This window comes from Telmatherina bonti, assembly GCF_933228915.1.
Source record: "Telmatherina bonti genome assembly, chromosome: 13".
In the NCBI taxonomy this organism is placed as follows: domain Eukaryota; kingdom Metazoa; phylum Chordata; class Actinopteri; order Atheriniformes; family Telmatherinidae; genus Telmatherina; species Telmatherina bonti.
Genome location: NC_136611.1, coordinates 32,796,207 through 32,815,288, shown reverse-complemented (window position 1 = coordinate 32,815,288; position 19,082 = coordinate 32,796,207). Strand labels below are relative to the sequence as shown.

Genomic DNA, 19,082 nt, shown 5'->3' with positions numbered 1-19,082 from the left:
CACAGGAGGTAAAACAACGCGTGTCATCGGGACAGGACAAGGTAACGAGCATGCTCAGAACGACCAGAATTAACTTAGAGAGGAATGAAGGTTTACATGACAGAGGAATTAAATAGTTATGAATTAAAATGCGAATAAACCAGACACTTACATAGGAGTTAAGTTTTAATCTGAATAGAAACTCGCATTAGGAAGTGTTTACATGGTTGTTTTTCATCAATTTAAAGCAGAATTAACTTTTATTCTGAATTAAACAGGAATTAAAAACTCCCATGTAAACTCACGGAGTCAGAATCTTCTCAAGTTCAGTGTGTTTTCTTTATATTAACCCTTTAATAAACTATTATCATATTTCCTACATACAGTCTGAGACATTTTGCGTCATTTTATAGAAAACACTTTGCTCAAAGCCCTGTTGTACACCATGTGACAGCTCTCTACTGCCCCTGGTGGATACATTTTGTACTACATCATACAGTAAAATACACAAGTTATATGTGTGTGTGTGTGTGTGTGTGTGTGTGTGTGTGTGTGTGTGTGTGTGTGTGTATAAGGGTTAAATAAAAACTTGGCATTTGGTCGACCTTTAAAAGGTTAAGATTGCTCATTTTTGTTGTCAAGTCCTCCTGCCTGATTTTACCACAAAGTGGGAAAAACCCAGTTGATCCACCAACAATCTGGGAGAAATGTGTGTTTTCCATCGTCTGTGTGACTCACTGCATCTCTGCTGGTGGACTTCATGATCTCACTGAGACCAATGCAGACGCCCTGCCTCTCATCGCTCTTATCTGAGCGCAGCCCGTCTTCCAGGATGGGAATGATCTCAGGAAGAATCTTCTCTCCGAGCTTCCTCACCAGATCGCCCAGCGTTCGAGCAGCAATCTAAAACAACACACACAAAGTCAGACTTTGGGTTTTTTTTTTTTTTTACAACAATCCGGCACTGAGCGGGAAGTGTCGCCGTACAGTTCTCTTATCAGGGCAGGTAGAAGCCAGGAAGCCCAGCAGGAGAGTGAAGAGCGTTGGGAGGATTTCTCTCAGAGTTCTGGGCGTGTTGGACACCACAATCTTCCAGACGTGGAGGGAAGCCTGTCGGACCACCAGCTGGGTGTCGGAGCGCCCCATGTAGAGTCCTGACAGCACACGGTTACGCCGCTCAGCTCCCAGGGCTGAAATAATCGCCTGCGGAGGAAAAACGCCAACGCTGAGTCAACATGTGGACGCCTCGTCTTTGTGACGGGAGGTTACCATGGAAACAGCAACACGGATGTTTTCACCTTATTGGATGCAGCCGTTCCAAAGTTGTCATCCTCCGATGCCGTTTCTGTGGTCATCTTCCCCGTTACTCCAGAGATGTGGAACAGCAGGTCTCCCAGCAGCTGGACAGAACTGAACCTAAAAACCACCAGAAACAAAGATCCACAGTTAGCTGACATGCAAGTGGTCGCTTATTAATCTGCAACACGTTCCAGCCTCTGACCGGATTCTCCACAGGTCGTCAAACAGGCCCTGCTCCAGCTCCGGAAGCAGAAGCGCGATGGCGGTCTCGGCATACATGCTGATGATCCGCTGGCCGGCTCGCAGAGCCGTGTCTCGCACATACTCGTTCTCATCCGCCAGAGCCTGCAGGAGCAGAGGCAGAGCGGTTACGGGTCGCTGAGCTGCAGCGAGACGGCATCTTCACATCTGCTCCACTGGCAGATGTCCAGCATTAAAACTCTCTTCACACCAGGGCTGCTCGATTATGACAAAAATTATAATCACGATTATTTAACACGATTATCCAGTATTTTTAAACAACGCTGCGCGTCGTGGTGTTCTAGACTCCGTGTCGCGTATTATAATCGTCTAATGCACGGTTCCGAGTGTTTAATCTGCTTTTACCGCTTATATAGGAACTATTTTATGTTGGCCTCGCTGGATGTTAGGGCTGCTCGAGTATAGCAAAAATTATAATCACCATTACTTTGACTGAAATTGAGATCTCAATTATTAAACACAATTATCCAGTATTTTAAACAACATGAATTTATTTAACATTAAACAATGTCTTTGGGATTCCACATATTTTAGAAATCAAACAAATAACATGAAGCTTTGTCTTGACAAACTGAATAGATATAATTAAGGATGAAACAACGTTGCGCGTCGTGGAGTTCTAGACTCCGTGTCGTGCATTATAACCGTCTAATGTACGGTTCCGAGTTTATTAATCCGCTTTTACCGCTTATATAGGAACTATTTTACGTTGGCCTCGATGTACGTTTTATACCAAACAACCGCTGTCAGGCTGCAGCGCGTTTCTCTCGTTCACCTGTTAAAAGACGGCTGATCTGAACCAGCTGGTTAACACGTTGCTATGGTAACGCCCCGTAACGGAGGGATATTACAGCGATTTAACTCGCCGAACTATGTATAGGAAAATAATGCAGCCAGTTGTCACTGACAATGGCATAAACTATGTTTAGGTGAACTTCCACAACCTACTGCAGTTATTCTACATTGACCTGCAGCCGGAGCCGACTGAGACTGGCCGCCTGGGAGTGCTTTAGGATGGGAGAGGCTCCCGCTGCTCCTTCCTTACAGTAACTGCAGAACAATATGTGCCTTCAAGTCAGTCGCCAAAACACCAGAAAAGTCTCTAATAACTCCAGTAAAAGTTGCTAGATTTGTCGCTTTTAACAAAAGCCAAGTTGGCAACAGTGTCTGAATGAAAGCAAAGCGGCTGTGGGAGGAGTTTACAGCACAGCGCTGCAATGCCAGAGACGCTCGATTAGCAGCTGAAGACAGCAGGAGAGGAAACTGCAAAGAGAAAAATAATCACACCCTTTTATTTTTATGATCGATGAAAACCCAGATCGTACTGAGATTAAAATCTGATTAATCGCCCAGTCCTACTTCACACAACTGGGAGCAGCACCAGTTTAGAGTCAGAGTTTGGTGGTCGGCACCTTGAGAATGCAGGGGATGATGGGTCCCACATAGGGAGTGAATTTATCCCCGAAGGTGAGAGGCAGGTAGATGAACATCATGATGTAGCCGTCTCGGACGTGGGACGCGATGTCCACCTTGCTGGCGGTCTGCACCACATCTGGCATCAGCTTGTCCAGCTTCTCTACTCCCAGTCCAGCCATCACCTCCGCCAGACCTGCGAAGACCCCCGCACCAGTCAGTCACTGACTCACTCGGCTGCTGGATGGTATGAAGCACAAAGGATGGCGTGGAGGAGCAGATCTGACCTTGTGCAGCTCCAGACCGATCCACAGAGCTCTGCTCAGACGCCAGGGTTTCCATGAGCCACGGCAGCAGGTCGTCGAAGCAGGACTCGCCCATCCCCTTCACCATGGCGCCCAGGGCTTTGGCGGAGACTGTTCGTACCTGGACGGGAGAGAAAGAGGCGACGCTCCAGCTTCACACATGCAGCTCATCCCAGCAGACGTTTGTGTTCTGAACACTGAACTCACCTCCGGCACCGGGTCCAGCAGCGACGCCTTCAGCCCAGGAATGACGCTCGGCAGGTACGGCGACAAATCCTGTGCGAGGAAACACCATGAAAACCTGTTCAAAACACCGCCCTGAAGGGTGGCGTTTAGGTGAGTGTGAGCACCTTCTGGTCGGTGAGGGAGTACATGTTGCCGATGATCTGAGCGGCCATCTTGCGGGTGTCGGTGGAGCGATCCTGGAAGGCTCTCTGGACGATGGGCATGATGAGAGCCAGGGACGGGGCGTCAATAAAGTGGACAAACTTGGTGTCTAGCAACGTCTGCAGGCAAGTCTGGGTCTTTCTGGACGGATCTGTGAGGGCGTCCAGCAGGATGGGAGTGATGGCTGCGGGAAGAAAAGGCAGAGTTGTTCACCTGCAGCTTGACACGCCTACCATGTCCTTCCATGTGACAAAACTAAATATCTAAAAGTTCACGGGGGGAGCAGGCTGTGTGTGGCGGCACCTACCCAAGATTTCCGGGTTCCGAATGACGGAGCCGATCTGTCGGAGGGCCTGCTGGCCGGCCTTCTGCACCTTCACGTGGGAATCCGTCAACACCTCAGTCAGCTTGGGCACGATGCTCGGGAGGCAGGAGGACAACTGTTTGGGAGCGCAGTAAGCCATGGCGCCCAGCAGCTCCACCGATCCTGAGAGGAAGAGCGAAAAGAGAAACACAGGGTAACCGTCGCCCCCTTCAGGATGTCCACGGTAATTACAATCATAAAAAAACGTCAGCAGAAATCGACTCGGTGTGAAACGTTTCGGTGCATTAATGAAAAGCAACAGTTTTTTGTTTTTTTTTTGCCAAACTTGAAATAATTGAGACGTTATGAGTTCCTCACCAGCTTTAGTTCTCCATGACTCCTCCTCCAGCGCCACCAGCAGGGAGGGCAGGACCAGTTTCACACCGTGGGCACTCAGGTTCCTCATCACAGCCTTGGCACAGTCGTCTGCAGCCTGGAGAGAAAAAAAATCAGGCAGGAAATTAAACTCCGGTAAACAGAAGTGTGAATTTTTACAGATCCAACTCAGGTGCATTTAAACGAGACAGAAAGACCTCTGAGGGTTTACTGTGAGACAGATGCCGGCGCAGACGACTGATGGATGCAGGATATGACTGACACGTAAAGAAAATGTTCTTAGTTGGATTCATTTTCTAAGTTTAAGGTAAAGAGTAAAAACATCCTCATCTTCCACCCATCCAGCCGTTTCCCTCTTTATGTAACTAACTACAACTACAACGGCCCTTCTCGTCTCGACTTCACTTGAAACTTCCTGTAATATTCTCTCTATCATCCTGGCTTTAATAAATAAACTGATTAACCTGAAATCAACTCTAGAAGACTGAAATGATTATCTTGTAACGGGTTCAATGAAAAGGACAAACAGAACATTGTGATCATTGCTGTGTTTCTTCTGCTTAAGCTTGTTAAATACTCCACGAGAAGCAAGAACTGAGTTCTTGTTCTCAAGGCTGCAAGAACAAGAAAAAACCTCTTGTTCGTCAGGTCCGCAGCGGGGAGGGGTCACTGCGGGGGGCCATGTCTGCTTTATGTGCCATGAACCCGGTTGTTACCTCCACCAAGGTGGTCATGTTTTTCCCGCCGTCTTTTTGCTCAAGATAACTTAAAAGGTTACCGACGGATTTTTATAAAAAATTCAAGAGTTGTTGGAAATGTAAAAATGAAGAACTGATTAAATTCTGGTGGTGATCCGGATCACCGTTTGGATCGTGGAATGTTCTAAAAGGATTCTTTAACATTGTGCTTGGCGGAGGTTTCTGCTTTTCCAGTTTCATATTTAACGAGCAACTTCGTCCGCGGCAGGGCGGGTCGTGCACGCGGCAGGGCGGGTCGTGCACGCGGCTGGGTCCGAGTGTTTTAATGCTACATGTAGAAATGTTGGCACTTTCTCACCACCTCAATCAGCTGTTTTATCAAAACAATTCGTTTTACCTGCATCAGTAAAAACGCGGAAGCAGCAACTCCGCTTCCTGCTTTCTCCGTGTTGACCACGCCCACCTCACATGTCCAACCAATCACACGATACTTCTCGCAGCCCCGCAAGAAAAAAGTTCTGCCAACCCGATGTGTCGAGAACTGTCTTCAAACACGTCCGCGAGAACAAAATGACGCCATTTATTTCTCGGAGCCTCGAAAACAAGAAAAAAGTTCTGGCTTCTCGTGGAGGATGGAACAAGCTTTAATCTGTCAGCATGTTCGACACACCCGACTCAAACCATCGGGTCACTGCAGAACCTGACAAGCATATGATTTAAATCAGATGTGTTGGATCAGTATAACATCCATAACCTGTGGACTGGAGTGGACTGGAGTAGACTAAAGTGGACTGGACTGGACTCTTCTGTTCCAGGTCCAACATGTTGCATCATTTCATTAAAACCAGTAAAGTACAAGCTGGAAGCCAAAGTCTGTATTTGACCACCTTCCCAGTCCTCCACAGAGGTCTCCATCATGCCTGCAGCCCTCCACGGCTCACTCACCTCTCTGACATACTGGTTTCCATCTCCAAAGCAGAGCAAGAGGTGTGGCAGCACGTGGACCACGTACGGCTCAAAGAGCTTCCCCAGCATGTTACACAGCATCTCAAAGGCAAACAGGGCTCCTGTAAACAAACACAACTGCTCAAAAACAAGAGAAAAAACCAAAAGGATTGTGTGCTGGTGACATTTTAACGGCTTTAACGGCATCGTTTCATGAGCATGCAGTACATGCATGAGGCTGAACAGTTCAGCAGTTTTTAATCCCCACTGACCCTCCCTCCGTCTGAAGTTCTTCTTGTCCTGGATGGCATCAGTTAGCGTGGTCATTATGTCCTGCTGTTTGAGCGCCAGGATGCCAAGACCTTTGACCAGTCCAGCCAGTCCATATGCGGCTCCCTTCCTCTCTGCATATTTATCACTCTCCAGCAGGAGCTGTAGCAGGTTCCGCACAATTCCTGCAGCATCCTCCCTGATGGCAGGAACTAAAGGAGGCAAGCAGCTGGCCACCGACTCCTGGACCTGGTGGGGGATTGTAAACTGTATCAGGTGATGCACTGAACTTCTAATTCAACAGGATCTGTACACATAATAATATAAATATGAGCTTTAAATGCTACATGAGGTGCAGGAAGACTCGTTTACCTGCTGTGAAGGTGTGGACAGAGCAGTGATGAGCTTGGCCACAATGGGTTTGACTTTGGGGTCGCTTTTGTCCAGATGTTTGGCTAAGGATCCCATGAGAATAACCACACTCTGACGGACGGAGTCATAGCTGGCGTCCTGTGGGGCGTTCTTCAGAAACTCCTCAAACACCGGCAGCAGGGAGCTGACGTTGTCCTGATACAGAAGCAGGAGCATGAGCGAACAACAGCTGATGGGGAAAAAGGAATTTAAGCAAAAAGAAAGCGAGCGGTACCTTCCCGTGTGTGTTGAGCGCTGAGAGGGCAGCATCCAGCATGCAGCGGCGCACCTCGGTGTGGCGATCATTCAGAGCATCAGGGACAAAGAACAGGAAGAGAGGAGTGACCTGGGACTCGTCCAGGTACTGAGACAGCTGGTTCAGAGCCAGAGCGATGCCACACCTGATGCAGACAAACGGCAAGACAAGACCCAGAAGGAAAACTCAGCTGGTGTTGGGCTCACACACACTCAGACCACAGCTTGACCCGTGTGTTTGCACGTCTTCTACCTGGCCTCCCACTGGTCAGGTGGAGCTTCAGAGATGACTCTACCGAGTGCATCCAGCACAGGGGGGGGCCTCTTCAGGAGGGAAACAAAACAAAAACACTTTTTATTGAGGTGGCCGCGTGCATCAAGTGGTTTTTAAAGCTGGGAGAAGCACAAAGTCTCACATAAAGCTTCTGATGGTAGAGCTCTGTGAGCTGGCCGAGCACTGAAGCAGACTGGTCTGTGTACTGGGACACGGCACTGGACAGAGCTTCTGCTGCAGCAGATCGGATGGCCTCTTCGTGGTGAGTGATGTCTCCGATCAGCAGGGAGCAGATCTCAGGGACCAACTCCAGATCCAGAGACTCCCAGAGTCTGAGAAGGACAAGGCAAGACGTCAGCTCCATCAGCTCAGGCGCTTTTCCACTCGCCAACATGTGGAAAGTAACGTTCAGCAAAGACAAAAGACCATTAAAGAAGCTGAAAGCAGCCTTAGGTCTTAGCGGTGAGAGTCATCAGGGCGACTCCATGCTTTCACCGGGACTGGGTGCCAACGCTGAGCTTGACACTGCTGTTAATATCTAAAATACATCATCAGTTCAGGTCAATGCAGCTCTTAGAGAGAGCAACTTCCTGTATCATGGTGTTACAGGACGCCACTGGAATCATGACTGGGAGTAAAATGAGGTGTTATATAACCTGCATTCTGACCATAGACTGTATATGAAAGATGGACGGAGCTTCCAGCGGTTAAAACTGAAGCCTATGCGGTGCATAAAACTGCAGTTCCCCCTTCATCCACTAGGGGCTGCAAAACAGAGCAAATCCCCATAGACTCCCATGTTAAAAAGACCAACTTCACAGCAGAAATAAACATGTTTACAGCCTGGTACAAAAATCAATTTTAGATTTAATAGGTCAGGTTTACCTTCATGACAGCTGTGGGGGGAGTGAATTTTTTTCTAACTCGCCCGTTTAAAAGTAATTTAATCTTAAAGTTCTGCATTTTTAGGGGCGTGTCCTTTTGATTGACAGTAAGAACGTAAAAGAAGAACGTAAAACAACCGCAGTTTTTAGCTGGTTAACAACGTGACTTAGCTTTAGCTCGCTTACCTCCGTTAGCTGGTTAGCTTCTGTTATCTCAGGGTTAGCTCGGTTAGCTCTTAGCTACAGGCGGCTCGGAGTTCGCTCGATGTCAATCATCCACCATGACACTCACAGCCCCCCTCTCAGCTCCACCTCTTTGCCCATATTTGTATTTTCCGGGTGAGACAACACGCATGCCCCTGCCAACATGGCGACAGTAGGAACCGCCCACCGAACTTCAATTCAGCTCTTCAGAAACCTATGGGTGACGTCATGGAGGCTCCGTCCATCTTGCTTTACATCCAGTCTACGGTTCTGACCCAGGCTGACATGGACGCGCAGGATTAGTTCGGAACGTTAATTTAGACGTCCTTTTACCGAGGAGGCGGGGCCAAGGCTCTGACAAAATATCTCCATATACACGTGTTCAGGATCAGGAAGTTTGACCTGTATGTGGGAGTCACATCAGTTTTTCATGGTAAAGCCAAAAATTCTGTGTCGCCATGGCGACCGCTCAAACCAATGAAAACCAAAGCTTTTGATGAGTTGGAATCACAAAAGGGCCAGAAATGTTTGAGTGTCACATGGTGAAATCTAAGTCTTAAAATGTAACATAAAAGAAAAGTCCTCTCTGAACCCAGATGGGTCTCTAAGGACAGGGTTCACATCAGCCTTTTTGATCCGAATCAGACTCCGTTTGCTGGAAAAGTCGCTTCGTTTGGGGAAATGTTAAAGCGCCAAATGAATTCTGATTTGGACCAAAGAAGCGGACTCGGTCCGCCTACAAACGCAGGTCTCAGCCTGTTTCAAGCAGATCAAATACAGGAAGCGGACTACAAAAAAAAAAAAAAAAAGTCACCTCCTGCATTTGACGTAGCATTGCATTGTGGGTAAATACATAGAGATGGGTCCTCTGCCTCATACTGTTGCAGTGTATTTCTGCTGTATACTTGCATAAAACTAAACCAGGTCTTTCCGTATGGGAAAGGAGGTTATGGTTGCTGCTGCCTGTTTATTCTTCACAAAGGCAGGAGGTTTCTCTCCTTGTTTCAGTGTATTTTCTCCCTATATGAAAATACGGGAAAATAAAAATACGGGACGACGTCGGGAAACAGGGAAAAATTATGGGAGTTTCCCGGCCAAAACAGGATACTCTACAGCAGGTTTGCCCAAGTCCAGTCCTCAAGATCAACAATCCTGCAACTTTTAGATGCAGCTTTTCTCCAACACACCTGAAGCAAATCGCTGGATTCCCTCTTCTGCATGTCATTCAGATCCTCTGAGGCCTGGTGACAAGCAGTTCATTTGATTCAGGTGTGTTGCATCTAAACGCTGCAGGATAGTAGATCCAGAGGACTGGACTTGAGCACCCCTGCTCTGCAGCTATGCTTGTATGTAGAACAGGCATCAGATTTCATATTCCTGAGGTGTAGTCACACAGCTGACACAATAAAGGGTGCTGTTGCACCAGTTTCTTCCAAACATGCAGAAATCTATAAAACTTTGACATTTCCCACATTACTGTGTGAATGTTTGAGAATTTCAGGAATAAAATGTGTTTTACTTGTCAGAAAAATAAGAAACACGACCGGTAAATCAGCCAGGCACCATCCTTGGTGCCCGGACTTCATTATGACGGATATTAGCAGAAGCAATGTCAAAACTTCAGTTATCCAAACAATGGAAAGGTATTAGGCAAATAGAGAACGAGGAAACAGAAAAGAAGAAGAATGAGCATATTTCATACTTTTCAGCCAAAGCGCGTCCTTCTGCCTCAACATCAAACCTGGCAACCCAGAGCCTGCGCAGCAAACTCATCCCACTGGTCTCTGTGCTGTCTGTAGGCAGGGCAAACTCCATTTCCAACAATCCCTGAGCAAAAACAATATGTATCCGTATTCAGAGATCAGGTCAAGTTCACCCAGTAGAAGTAAAGGTTTCGACACACCTATGATGTTTACAAATCTTACCCTGAGGGCAGCGTCTCGGACAGAGAAGCAGGGAGAAAGCAGGGCGCTGAGGAGGACGTCTATCTCTGGCTGCTCGGCAACGGTGCAGCCGTCTCCGCCTCCAGCGCTAGCGCACAGCGTTGTCAGGCACTGAGATGCCAACACCTGAAACACAAGGATCCCACGGCAGAGCAGCCCGTCGACGTGATGTCATTCGCTATTTTTTATCAAGGTCATGTTACATCACGGGGATTTCATCATCACCAAATGAGAGGAAAATGAAAATACTTTGAAAATCCAAGAGAGAAGAAAGCACATTTCATTCCATAAGTATGTTTCTGTTTCTTTATTTCCACTGTTTCAGTTTCATCTGAGTCAAAAAGCAGCTACTCTGCAGCTGGAAGTCAGAGCTCGCCACGTGTTTTTCTGGCTTTGGGTTCAAACATATCGTTTCCAGGAAGAAACCTTTTCTATCTGCTTTCTCTCAGAGAAGTCACAGTAAATAAGTGGGATTTATTTACTGTTTACAGAGCAAAGAGGACTTAGTTGGGATGAGACTTCTTACTTTATTCTGTTTCTTTATTATTTTCTTATGTTGGCATCAAAAGATGGAAATAAATTAAATCTAAAGACGGAGAAGAAGTGTTGAAGTGATCTTCATACCTTTATACTGTTTCAGAAATAATCAACACAAAATAATCCTGATAATCTTAAACACACACAATCATTTGTTAAACCAAAAACACCTATAATCCTTACATCTTCACTAGTTATCTTCAAACCAGTTCACACTTCTTTACATTTAACTGGGATGTTAGTGGTGCAGTATTGTTGGGAAACCTGCCCACAGCACACGGTGTTGTTGTGAAAGTCGTTGAATCTGCTCAAACGGTCCCGTAGTGGCACTCTGTTGCATCCGTGTCACACAGCAGTTCAGTCAGCAGTAAAGTTGCCGTAACGGTCGAAGTGGAGCTGCTTAAACGTAGATATTCTCATACAGAAGCATGTGGACATGTGCCATAGTGAAGTCCACTTTACAGCCAGATATGCTGCTGAATAAATCACATGCAGCCCTGAAAACACATCTGTACTTGCTGATTTCTTCTGATATGAAACGAAACGCTTCTGAACTGAAACAACCATCGCCTGTAGCTTACCTGGAGTCTCGGCGTGGCTGTAGAGATAACTCTGGTGAGCAGCAGCAGCATGTTGACACGTGGAAGTAATTCTGGCCCGTTCTAAGACAACAGAACCAAACTTAAGCTTAAAGTTTAATAATAAAAACACGCTGAAAATGCTTCAGAAACGTGTGAACCTACCTCGTCTATCGTCAGGTCATCGTTGTCTGTGTTGGCCCGCAGCTGGGCGTGTTCGTTGACCACCTGCAGCGCTCTGATCATCATGTTCTCCGTCTCCTCTGAGCTGCCGGATGACTCCCTGAGCGTGGCGTTGAGGAGAGGGAAGCAGAAGGAGAAAGCAGGAGCAGACAGCGGAGCCACGTCTAACAGAAAACAGAAACAAGAAAAGTCAGTTTTCTCAACAGGAAGTCACATTTCTTATCGTCACTGCGTGAATAAACGGACGTGGACCCTCCTGCTCTCTCTGTTCTGGTAAATAAAATGAGACTAAACGCAAATAAACGGAAATAAAATGAGACTAAACGGAAATAAATGAAATAAAATTAGATTAAATACAAATAAACTTAAATAAAATGGAACTAAACACAAATATACGGATATAAAATGCAGCTAAACACAGATAAACGGAAATTAAATGAGACTAAACACAAATAAATTAAAATTAAATGAGACTAAACACAAATAAATTAAAATAAAATGGAACTAAACACAAATAAATTAAAATAAAATGGGACTAAACACAAATAAATTAAAATAAAATGAGACTAAACACAAATAAATTAAAATAAAATGGAACTAAACACAAATAAATTAAAATAAAATGGGACTACACACAAATAAATTAAAATTAAATGGGACTAAACACAAATAAATTAAAATAAAATGGGACTAAACACAAATAAATTAAAATAAAATGGGACTAAACACAAATAAATTAAAATAAAATGGGACTAAACACAAATAAACTGAAATTAAATTAGACTAAATGCATATAAAAAGAAATAAGCATCCCAGAAGAAAACCAGCTACAAAGCAGGGACCTAAACGGCTTCCAGAGGATCCCTCTACAGAAGACCTCCTACTGGTGGGCTGGACCCCCATCCAGAAGCCCCCTGGACACATAAGAGACGACAGCAGGTGCTCAGTGGTTACTGGACCGCTTTCAAAGTCTTAAACTGACTGATCACAGAGAAATACATGCAGTCAGATTCTTTACTTAGTGCTGAAAAACAAATCTGATGTTTGGCAACATGGAAACGTCTAAAACCTGCAGGACAGCGGCCCTTATGGATCAGAACTGGTCTAGATGCATTTCAGACTCTTCCAGGCTTCACAAATGTCCCGCGTACGGTGGATCCCGCTTCCAGCTACTCATACGTGCAGCATCGGTTTACTCTGCGGCTGGATCTCTCAACCAATCATTTTCCAAGTCTTCCTGAAGTTCTGATTGGCTGAGAACCAAGCTGTGTTCCAGTCACACCACCAGACGTTTACCTCCAGCTTTGCCGTCTCTCTGTGGGACAGTGTGGTTGTGCAGCAGCAGCACAGTACGGTGGGCTGCTGTGTTCAGGTCCTCCTCTCCCCAGGCCCGGTCTAGGTCACACTCAGGCTTCAGCAACCGTAAGGTCACATGACCCACAAGCAGCGCTGGAAGAAGAAAGCAACACATCAGCGGACAGAGAGCGGAGTTGTGACGTCGGGGTTAAAGGCGTGCTGAAGCTGGTCCGGTACCCAGCTGATGCAGGGGTTTGGGCATGAGGCACACCCCCATGTCCAGGAAGACCTGCTGGATGCGAGGAGCCGCCAGAGGGGAGTGAAGCAGGGGGATCAGGACCTGGAGCACACCGGGGAGCTCTCTGCTGATCTGCGCTGGTTTTTCCTTCAGAGTTGCCTGGAGCAGACCCACCACGCTCTGCAGCTCCACGTCCATCTGAGCAGAGAAACGGGCTTGAAAACAGGGCAGGAGAAAACTCGGCTTCCATCTTTGTGATCTGGCCGCATACCCCCTGGAGCTTTCTGCGAACGGCGGACTCCTTTTCCAGCTGGATCTGGATCATTTCCTTCTGCTTGCTGGTCAGCTGCACCTCATCTTTGATGCCCTTTTTCTTCTTCAGCTCCTGCGAGACGAAACAAGAGACGAAACCTTCTAAATATTTTTACCGACTTTTATCTGGATTAAAAAGCAGAGACGGCGACGGGTCGGGTCTACCTCCTGCAGTTCCAGCTCAATGATCTGCTCCTTGTACGAGTACGCCTTGTTCTCTCTCTTCATGTTCACTTTCTTGGTGTTCTCCTTCTGGGCGCTGCGGCGAGGAAACAAACCAACGTCAGACAGAGGCGATGAAGAGCAACCAGGCTGCAGCTGCTGCGTGTTTACCTCTGGATGATGCTGTCGTCGTACAGCTCGCCGTCAGGTGTCTGCATGATGGCGAACTCTTCCCTGGTGACCTGAAGCAGGGCGGGCTGGGAGAGCCCTTTGATGACATGACTCATCACCCGTGGCAACAGCTTGTCGGGCGAGAGTCCAGAGAGAGCCCCGACTGCGTTTTTCACGGCCTGCAGACAGACATGATAAAGCAGTGCTTTAAGTGGGCCGGTATGCAGCGGTACGCAGTACCGGCACTTTTAAATTCTATCCCTTTACGTACCGGGACTTTGACCGGCTTTCCTCAGCAATCAGTATATCCTCCTACGACTTCACCACATATTACAACTTATATTTGTTGTTCTCAAAGTGGAACTATTATGTGCATTTCAGGCTAATTTATTTTTATTTCTGAGACCAGAAGGGCTGGGATTGATGGAGTTATTGTCACAAATTGCTTCATTTACTTCAGACAGACCCTCTCCGCAGGCTGTCAGATCAGCCTGTGGGAAAAACGAGTGGATTGAGACTCTTCCGCATTAAGCCCCGCCTCCCGCCACTGCACTACATCGGGAGCGCGCACCGCACCTGCTTTCACCGTCATTGTAACATCTCATAAACAGAAGGATTAGGCTAATATGAACTCTATAAAAAATAAAAAAAATAAAAAAAAACACAATGTCAACACATAGCATACAGCCCTACATGTTGGAACCTGAATCAGAGCCTGAAAACCAAGTGGAAAACAGCAACCCACAGCAACGAATGCAGCAGGATGTCTCTCTTTGGTAAACTCACCAGCCATCGTTGGAAATAACTTTATCCCACGTTTTCCACCCGCCTGATGTATTTGTACATGTCCTTGTTAACCAGTAGAAGGTAACCAATCACCGAACCTTATCCCCCGGGACGTCACAAGGATTTCCAAGTAGAAAAAAAACTCTCTAAAACGACGCATTTTTCGTCGCCATGGAAACCGAAAGGAGAGAGTGCTGGAACTCAAACTCAAACATGCATTTAGGTGATAAAAAACGGTGCCGTTCACATGCCTGATGAGGATTCAACACTGTAATACTGTAGAAAGCTCAGAAAACTCCAAATACCAGAATAGCACCCCTTTAATAAAAAAAATAAAAGAAAGTCACCTCAAAAGAAATGTATTGTTAATTGTTAACGCTTGCTGTAGCCCACAACGTCACGCCGCACGTCACGTTGTTCACTCGCTTCTATGTTTATGTTGAAGTGGACGTGGTATGTATGAGAAGAAAGGCGGAGAAAAGAAAACTTTAGCAGCTGTAATGTTACAAACTGGAGCAGAGCTGAGTGATGACAGTAGTACTACTTAACAGTCATTTACTACAGTAGTACTACTTAACAGTCATTTACTACAGTATTACTACTTAACAGTCATTTACTACAGTAGTAATACTTAACAGTCATTTACTACAGTAGTACTACTTAACAGTCATTTACTACAGTAGTACTACTAACAGTCATTTACTACAGTAGTACTACTTAACAGTCATTTACTACAGTAGTACTACTTAACAGTCATTTACTACAGTAGTACTACTTAACAGTCATTTACTACAGTAGTACTACTTAACAGTCATTTACTACAGTAGTACTACTTAACAGTCATTTACTACAGTAGTACTACTTAACAGTCATTTACTACAGTAGTACTACTTAACAGTCATTTACTACAGTAGTACTACTTAACAGTCATTTACTACAGTAGTACTACTTAACAGTCATTTACTACAGTATTACTACTTAACAGTCATTTACTACAGTAGTAATACTTAACAGTCATTTACTACAGTAGTACTACTTAACAGTCATTTACTACAGTAGTACTACTAACAGTCATTTACTACAGTAGTACTACTTAACAGTCATTTACTACAGTAGTACTACTTAACAGTCATTTACTACAGTAGTACTACTTAACAGTCATTTACTACAGTAGTACTACTTAACAGTCATTTACTACAGTAGTACTACTTAACAGTCATTTACTACAGTAGTACTACTTAACAGTCATTTACTACAGTAGTACTACTTAACAGTCATTTACTACAGTAGTACTACTTAACAGTCATTTACTACAGTAGTACTACTTAACAGTCATTTACTACAGTAGTACTACTTAACAGTCATTTACTACAGTAGTACTACTTAACAGTCATTTACTACAGTAGTACTACTTAACAGTCATTTACTACAGTAGTACTACTTAACAGTCATTTACTACAGTATTACTACTTAACAGTCATTTACTACAGTATTACTACTTAACAGTCATTTACTACAGTAGTACTACTTAACAGTCATTTACTACAGTAGTACTACTTAACAGTCATTTACTACAGTAGTACTACTTAACAGTCATTTACTACAGTATTACTACTTAACAGTCATTTACTACAGTAGTACTACTTAACAGTCATTTACTACAGTAGTACTACTTAACAGTCATTTACTACAGTAGTACTACTTAACAGTCATTTACTACAGTAGTACTACTTAACAGTCATTTACTACAGTAGTACTACTAACAGTCATTTACTACAGTAGTACTACTTAACAGTCATTTACCACAGTAGTACTACTTAACAGTCATTTACTACAGTAGTACTACTTAACAGTCATTTACTACAGTAGTACTACTTAACAGTCATTTACTACAGTAGTACTACTTAACAGTCATTTACTACAGTAGTACTACTAACAGAAATTTACTACAGTAGTACTACTTAACAGTCATTTACTACAGTAGTACTACTAACAGTCATTTACTACAGTATTACTACTTAACAGTCATTTACTACAGTAGTACTACTTAACAGTCATTTACTACAGTATTACTACTTAACAGTCATTTACTACAGTAGTAATACTTAACAGTCATTTACTACAGTAGTACTACTTAACAGTCATTTACCACAGTAGTACTACTTAACAGTCATTTACCACAGTAGTACTACTTAACAGTCATTTACTACAGTAGTACTACTTAACAGTCATTTACTACAGTAGTACTACTTAACAGTCATTTACTACAGTATTACTACTTAACAGTCATTTACTACAGTAGTACTACTAACAGTCATTTACCACAGTAGTACTACTTAACAGTCATTTACCACAGTAGTACTACTTAACAGTCATTTACTACAGTAGTACTACTAACAGTCATTTACTACAGTAGTACTACTTAACAGTCATTTACTACAGTATTACTACTTAACAGTCATTTACTACAGTAGTACTACTTAACAGTCATTTACTACAGTAGTACTACTTAACAGTCATTTACTACAGTAGTACTACTTAACAGTCATTTACTACAGTAGTACTACTAACAGTCATTTACTACAGTAGTACTACTTAACAGTCATTTACCACAGTAGTACTACTTAACAGTCATTTACCACAGTAGTACTACTTAACAGTCATTTACTACAGTAGTACTACTTAACAGTCATTTACTACAGTAGTACTACTTAACAGTCATTTACTACAGTAGTACTACTAACAGAAATTTACTACAGTAGTACTACTTAACAGTCATTTACTACAGTAGTACTACTAACAGTCATTTACTACAGTATTACTACTTAACAGTCATTTACTACAGTAGTACTACTTAACAGTCATTTACTACAGTATTACTACTTAACAGTCATTTACTACAGTAGTAATACTTAACAGTCATTTACTACAGTAGTACTACTTAACAGTCATTTACCACAGTAGTACTACTTAACAGTCATTTACTACAGTAGTACTACTTAACAGTCATTTACTACAGTAGTACTACTTAACAGTCATTTACTACAGTAGTACTACTTAACAGTCATTTACTACAGTAGTACTACTTAACAGTCATTTACTACAGTAGTACTACTAACAGTCATTTACTACAGTAGTACTACTTAACAGTCATTTACTACAGTAGTACTACTTAACAGTCATTTACTACAGTAGTACTACTAACAGTCATTTACTACAGTAGTACTACTTAACAGTCATTTACTACAGTATTACTACTTAACAGTCATTTACTACAGTAGTACTACTTAACAGTCATTTACTACAGTAGTACTACTTAACAGTCATTTACTACAGTAGTACTACTAACAGTCATTTACTACAGTAGTACTACTTAACAGTCATTTACTACAGTAGTACTACTAACAGTCATTTACTACAGTAGTACTACTTAACAGTCATTTACCACAGTAGTACTACTTAACAGTCATTTACCACAGTAGTACTACTTAACAGTCATTTACTACAGTAGTACTACTTAACAGTCAACACTACAGTAGTACTACTTAACAGTCATTTACTACAGTAGTACTACTTAACAGTCATTTACTACAGTAGTACTACTTAACAGTCATTTACTACAGTAGTACTACTTAACAGTCATTTACTACAGTAGTACTACTAACAGTCATTTACTACAGTATTACTACTTAACAGTCATTTACTACAGTAGTACTACTTAACAGTCATTTACTACAGTATTACTACTTAACAGTCATTTACTACAGTAGTACTACTTAACAGTCATTTACTACAGTAGTACTACTTAACAGTCATTTACCACAATAGTACTACTTAACAGTCATTTACTACAGTAGTACTACTATCAGTCATTTACTACAGTAGTACTACTTAACAGTCATTTACTACAGTGGTACTACTTAACAGTCATTTACTACAGTAGTACTACTATCAGTCATTTACTACAGTAGTACTACTTAACAGTCATTTACTACAGTAGTACTACTATCAGTCATTTACTACAGTAGTACTACTTAACAGTCATTTACTACAGTAGTACTACTATCAGTCATTTACTACACCAGACAGTGAAGGTCAGATGCTGCAGACTAAGTGTACGACTGGTCAGTATTTTCAGTTTTTGAGGATTATTTCTAGATTAAAGAAAAGATAATATTACTAAGTGTTATGGACCAGGCCTGATGCTGGGAAAAACATATTTCACAGAGGAAAAGTGTAATAGTGATACTCTGTTAAATTAGACTGGTAATAAGCTAATTAAGTCTAAATGTAGAACTTTTTGTTTTTAACACTTTAATGCATCGTGACGCTGTAGTGGGGACCTATTTACAAGCTCTTTTCTTGCAAATTCATATTTGTAAATAAACCACTCCAGTGGGGTTTTTTTTTTTACAAAAATGTGAAAAGTGTTGCATTGTTTTATTATTAATTCATGCATGAAAGGGTTAATGAACTTTTAGTTTATGTATTTACTTTTCAGTGTTATTTCTAATGTCCAGCAAACTGAAACTGCACTTGCATACAGAGATTGTCTATGGCGACACACATCGCACTCTAACAGGTATAATGG

The 19,082-nt window shown here is 43.3% G+C and overlaps 1 protein-coding gene across 1 annotated transcript in view; it reads right to left on the bottom strand.

Annotated features, from left to right (window-relative positions):
• The window catches only part of gcn1 (GCN1 activator of EIF2AK4), a 39,816-nt gene that overhangs the window by 6,364 nt on the left and 14,370 nt on the right, over positions 1-19,082 (bottom strand). Inside the window, exons 20-44 of the mRNA XM_079251331.1 lie at positions 13,706-13,884; positions 13,538-13,631; positions 13,332-13,445; positions 13,060-13,258; positions 12,823-12,975; positions 11,509-11,690; positions 11,347-11,427; positions 10,211-10,354; positions 9,988-10,112; positions 7,340-7,529; positions 7,177-7,247; positions 6,904-7,069; positions 6,630-6,824; positions 6,260-6,506; positions 5,988-6,109; positions 4,327-4,441; positions 3,952-4,131; positions 3,608-3,828; positions 3,465-3,533; positions 3,240-3,378; positions 2,952-3,148; positions 1,481-1,623; positions 1,278-1,395; positions 967-1,182; positions 718-882 (exon numbers count right to left, since the gene is read on the bottom strand). Of these exons, the coding sequence (XP_079107457.1) occupies positions 718-882; positions 967-1,182; positions 1,278-1,395; positions 1,481-1,623; positions 2,952-3,148; positions 3,240-3,378; positions 3,465-3,533; positions 3,608-3,828; positions 3,952-4,131; positions 4,327-4,441; positions 5,988-6,109; positions 6,260-6,506; positions 6,630-6,824; positions 6,904-7,069; positions 7,177-7,247; positions 7,340-7,529; positions 9,988-10,112; positions 10,211-10,354; positions 11,347-11,427; positions 11,509-11,690; positions 12,823-12,975; positions 13,060-13,258; positions 13,332-13,445; positions 13,538-13,631; positions 13,706-13,884 (3,825 nt within the window). The remainder of the gene's footprint in view (positions 1-717; positions 883-966; positions 1,183-1,277; positions 1,396-1,480; positions 1,624-2,951; positions 3,149-3,239; positions 3,379-3,464; positions 3,534-3,607; positions 3,829-3,951; positions 4,132-4,326; positions 4,442-5,987; positions 6,110-6,259; positions 6,507-6,629; positions 6,825-6,903; positions 7,070-7,176; positions 7,248-7,339; positions 7,530-9,987; positions 10,113-10,210; positions 10,355-11,346; positions 11,428-11,508; positions 11,691-12,822; positions 12,976-13,059; positions 13,259-13,331; positions 13,446-13,537; positions 13,632-13,705; positions 13,885-19,082) is intronic.